Source organism: Frankliniella occidentalis, unplaced genomic scaffold (assembly GCF_000697945.3).
Source record: "Frankliniella occidentalis isolate FOCC.00 unplaced genomic scaffold, Focc_3.1 Scaffold44, whole genome shotgun sequence".
NCBI lineage: Eukaryota > Metazoa > Arthropoda > Insecta > Thysanoptera > Thripidae > Frankliniella > Frankliniella occidentalis.
Genome location: NW_026267174.1, coordinates 1,252,145 through 1,257,086, shown reverse-complemented (window position 1 = coordinate 1,257,086; position 4,942 = coordinate 1,252,145). Strand labels below are relative to the sequence as shown.

At 64.2% G+C, this 4,942-nt stretch overlaps 1 protein-coding gene across 1 annotated transcript in view; it reads left to right on the top strand.

The window, feature by feature from the left end:
* The first annotated feature begins 992 nt into the window (after positions 1–992).
* LOC113212059 (angiotensin-converting enzyme-like) overlaps positions 993–4,942 on the top strand; it is a 98,098-nt gene continuing 94,148 nt past the window's right edge. The window contains exon 1 of the mRNA XM_052266956.1: positions 993–1,879. Within this exon, the coding sequence (XP_052122916.1) occupies positions 995–1,879 (885 nt within the window). The 5' untranslated portion in view covers positions 993–994. The remainder of the gene's footprint in view (positions 1,880–4,942) is intronic.

Sequence of the window (4,942 nt, the reverse complement as noted above, 5' to 3'; positions counted from 1 at the left end):
CCTCGGCTCGGCCGGGGCCCGTCCGCGAGCGCTTTGAGATGTTTTCGAGAGGGAGCGTGCTCAGCATCGCCTTCCCTGGCGCGCAGACAGGCGTGTCGGTGGGACCCCGCCGGTGTGTCCGCGCGGAAGGCCAGGCCCGGCCCCGCCACTGCACCATGTGGGCCCGGCCCCCGGCCCCCGGCCGCCGCGCGCTGCTACCGCTGCACAAGGTCCTCGAGGCCGCGCCGCGCCACGCCAAACTACCGCGACACATCGCATTGTATGTGAGATGCGGCCTAAAGGCGGGCGGCTCGTGCCGGCACGTACGCACCTCCCCCACCGGCCGATCCTCCGGGCGCTGAATCCACCCGCCCCGAGGCGCCGCGATATACGGAGCGGAGCGGCACGGCTCAGTCCGCGCAGCCATGTCGGCCGAGCTGCCCCCGCTGGTCCAGGGCGGCGCGCCGCTGTTCGCGTCCTGGAGAGGCGACTGTCCAGACGCAGCGTGTCACGGACAGGTGCGAGGGTAGGGCAGGTGCAGGGGTAGGGGTAGGGCAGGTGCAGGGGTTGGGCAGGTGCAGGGGTTGGGCAGGTGCAGTGGTAGGGTAGGGGCAGGGCAGGTGCAGGGGTAGAGCAGCGGCTACGCGTACAGGTCCCGGGGTTGGTGTTAGGGAAAACCTCACAGCTGCAAAGGGGGCGGACAGCCACCAGCGGACAGGTTGCGGTAGGACAACTATCGGGGATATGCTGCCAAGTAAAACAGAAAGAGAGAAGGGTGGAAAGAATATTTAGCAATATAGAGCGACCCTTGCAGCTGTCGGACAGATGCGAGGTTAGGAAAGGTTGGGCTATGGTCCAACAAGCTAGCGGACACGGACGGCTCCCGCCGGCCGTATACAGAATCAAGGGTTAGGGGCAGTGTGAATAGGGGATTCCAGCAGCTGGCGTGGATTGCGGTCGTAAGTAGGGCGTCAGAGGTTGGCGTGGTGCTAACAGAGGACTCTATCGCCAGGCGATGACGTCGCTGGCGCTCCTGCTGGCCGCGCTGGCCGTGGTGCGGGCCGACCCAGCCCCCGCGCCCGCACCCGCGCCAGCTCCCGCGCCCAAACCCGCGGCGCAGCTGGAGTTCGACCCCAACTTCGTGGACCTGGGCAACCTGCCCGGCAGACAGACGACGGCCCGCCCTCCCGGGGATGGCTTCCAAAACAGACAGTTCGACGTGGGCGGCCGTTCCCAGTTCGACGGCCAGAGGCCGATCGACGGCCTGGGCCAGAGACCGATTGACGGCCTCAGCCAGAGGCCATTCGACGGCGTCAGCCAGCGGCCCTTCGACGCTGGCCTCAACCGGCAGTACGACGCACGCCAGCAGCCGTTCGGCGATATCAACCAGCAGCCCTTCGACGCGGCAGGACGGTCCAACGGCGGCCGGCCGCCGTACGACATTGCGAGCGGCGGCCGCTACCCACCTCTCAACGGCGACGCCAACTTCCGCGGCGCGGGCGGCCGGAGCTACGACGGGCCGCGGGTGCCGCAGACCCTGTTCGGCGACGTTGGCCAGGACCAGATCAACGGGCCGTCGCCGTCGCTGCCGGGCGCCCCTCGGCCGGCGTCGTCCTACCCGGGCGACCGCGATCGCGACCGCTACAACGGCCCCGGCCTCAACGGCGACGCGCCGCTGCTGCGGCCCCTCGGCCTCGACGGCGGCCCCGGCGGCTTTGGCTCCACCGGCCCCGACGGCGCGCCCCTGCGGCCCCTGCCGCCGCCCAACTTCATCCCGGAGGGCGAGCTCCGCGAGCTGCTCGGCCGCGTCGACTCGCTCACGTCGCAGCAGTGCACGCACACCGTGGCCGCGCAGTGGGCCTTCGAGACCAACGTCAACGGCGTGACCCAGGTGTCCGCGGTGAGTACACTCCCGGCAGGCCTGTCGGTAATTACAGATAATGCGCGATGCGCTGCCGGTCGCCATGCAAATGCAGGGCGTCCGTCTCTCTCTATCTCTCTCTGTCCCCCCGCCGCCGCCGCCCGGCCCGCGCGGGTGCGACAAGGACGGCGCCGAGGAGAAAGTGACCCTACTGCCGCGCCGGCAACTGATAGGAGGGCGGCACGGCGCGGCGGCGCGCTACTGAAGGGTCACCGTAAAGGCTTGTACGACGTAAAGGGGGCGTCGACTGGCCGGCGTGCTGCTCGGTGTGACTTACGCACACTTTCACGCATAGGGTTAGGACCAGGCGGAAAACTGTGTAACATTTTGGTGACTGCCCTGCCTCCTGATCACATCGTCAATAAGAATGTATGTTCACGAAGATGTCCTCTACTGTCTAGGGTCCCCTATTAGAGAAGGAGGGGGCGACATAGAACTTCTGCCAGTCAACACTTACAGCGAGACGCCCCCTGCTCCCCTCCCCCCTCGCGCCACCACGCGCGCGCACTTCCACGCGTAACCGAGAGACAAAAGGGAAGCAGCAAAGGCGGATGCCCCTCCAAAACTATTATATTGGACATTCTCTCTCCCTCGCCCCGCTGCCGTGTCTCCCTTCGAAACATGACGTGTGCGCTCGCTCGCTCGCTCGTCCGACCCACACAATGTTGTGTGTGTCTCCCCCTTCAGGTCGTCGTCGGGGGGCCCGTGGCGCAACAGGGGACATAAACAACGCGATACGGGCGGACAAAAGATGGGACGGGCCGTGGAAAAAAAGGGCGAGGATAGGGCGGGGAAAGGTCTGGAGAAATGAGAAATGTTGTGGGTTTGTGCTGGAGAAAGACCCGCACTGAGGAGAGGCGGGCGACTTGTACATGGAGGAATTGGTAAAAGGTGGAGAGCCTGGAATTGGAAGGAATCGTTGGGGAGTAAGACCCCTGCTTTGCAGAATCTTATTGGAGTTAGAATGGCGTATCCTCCTGCGCCCCTCTTGGCCCGTGCTTGAGCCGCGGTGCAACAGCCAAACACGCTGTGCTGGAGGGTGCGCCCGGCAGCTGCAGTCCTGCAGGTGTTGCAGGTGCGCTGGGAGGGGCTGCAAGGGCGCGCTCTCTTGCGGGGACACGCGCCTGTTTCACAACGCGCGTCGCAGCGAGTGTGTTTTGGCCATGCGGGGCCACGCCTGCTGCCTCCATGGGCATGGTCGGCACAACCGAGTTGTAAGGGATGAGCCGTTCCGGATCTTGAGCCAAGCTGCACTTCTAGAGAACAGTAGCCCCCCCTCTTTTTCCTATCATACATACATTTCACGCACCTCCGCAGGTATGTGCCAGTGGACTCGCGAGTGGACTTTTCACTTTCCCTGCGCGCGCCCCTCTTTTGTTCAGAATAAAGCGGCTAGAGTTTTCGCGCATCCACGTCGTTGCAGTAAATCTGCCCCCGGACGCACGTCGCCGTCGTCGTCGTCTCCCCCGGAGACAAACGAGGCGAGCAGGCCTGTCCCTCCGTCATACGCGCGGCGCATTGGTATGCGCGGGGGCCCTGCGCGCGTGCCGAGACCTCAACGCAGGGCCAGCAGAAAACAGCAAAACGCGTCGCGGAGAGGCCGGGGTACAAAAAAAAAGTAAAATAGGAAGGCGCAGAAAAATAACAACCGCGCACGAGGTTTAAATAAAAGCGTTTGTTTGCGGAAGAAGGGACGTACGTACTAACACGCCGAGCGCTTGCGTGCCTCCCCAGGCTCTTCTTGAGCAGCGCGTCGTGCGGCCGACGCGCGGCACTTTGCATCTCACACGACGCGACGCGCGTGGCCCCGTTAGGATTCGCGCTTATCAGCTCCAGCTCAGGGCGCGCCGGCCCCGCGGTGCGGCAGGGACGCCTTCAGGGCGGCGTTGGCGCACATCAGGAGAATCACAAATTCAGCGACAAAGCAAGAGGGATTTTCATTTTCCCTGACTTTTCCTACGTTTAAAAATAAAATAATAGAAAACTCAACACGCAAGCGCCCGATCTGGGGGGACTTTTCATTCTGGTAGAGACCGTCTTGGGGATTGTCTATACAGGAATGTGTTCCTTCTTTACTACCAGCAGATCCATCACTGGTCTGCTAACAACACGCCCGGTCACCGCGCACGCAAAGGCACTTGCACGGCAGTTTAGCCGGTGGTACAGTCCGCCTCAAAGCCGCAGCTCAGCTCTCCGCTCCGCTTCCGGCTGAGGGTCGTGAGTGATTCTGCATCTGGGGGGGGGGGGCGTCGTCAGTCCGTTTGTCGTTCATAGAGAGGAGACGCGGTTTTGCAGGTCTCCGCGATGAGGCTTTCGGAGAAGCGACGACGAGCTTCCTCGACGGCGATGATGAAGGCGACGCGGCGACGACGACGGCGAACGCAAAGTGCGCCGCCGCGCGCGCAAGGACGCCCCACACAATGCAGCGGGAAAATAAATTCACTTTTGTTTCCCCGCTCCGCACTCTCCACTCCACTCCTCTTCGCGAGACGGGACCTAAACAGGCGCGGCCGGAGCGCGGCACCTCGCCTCGCCTCGCCTCGCGGGCAGCGCGCGGTCGTCGTCGCGTCGCAGAGTATGAGAAATTCGGCCGGCGACTCGGCCGGGTTCATCAAAGCGCAGCAGCGGGAGGCGGCGCGGGGGCGGCGGGGAGCGGGGCCCCGCGCTCGACGGGGTGTTTCCTGGCGAATTAACCGCGGTGGAGTGGACGCTCGGCCCGGCCCCGCCCCCGCCGCACCGCCCGCCCGGCTCTGACGGTCAAGGTCGACTCCGACGCCGAGACGCCTCGCGCGGGGCCGCCACGCCAGGCCACGCCGCCGTGCGCGATGACCTGACGTTGGGATTAGTGACTCACGAGGTGGACAAGACCCTGTCAATTATGTATGTGTCTTGCGCGCCGAGCTGAGTTTCCTAGTAAAGTATATGTTGTCCGGGCGGACCCGAGCAAGCGCGGGGGGCTTCGCTGAGTGAATCGTTCCGTATAGTCATGCGTTATTTTCTCTTGCAAGGGGCAACGAGTGTTGTTGAGCGAGGGAGGGGAGG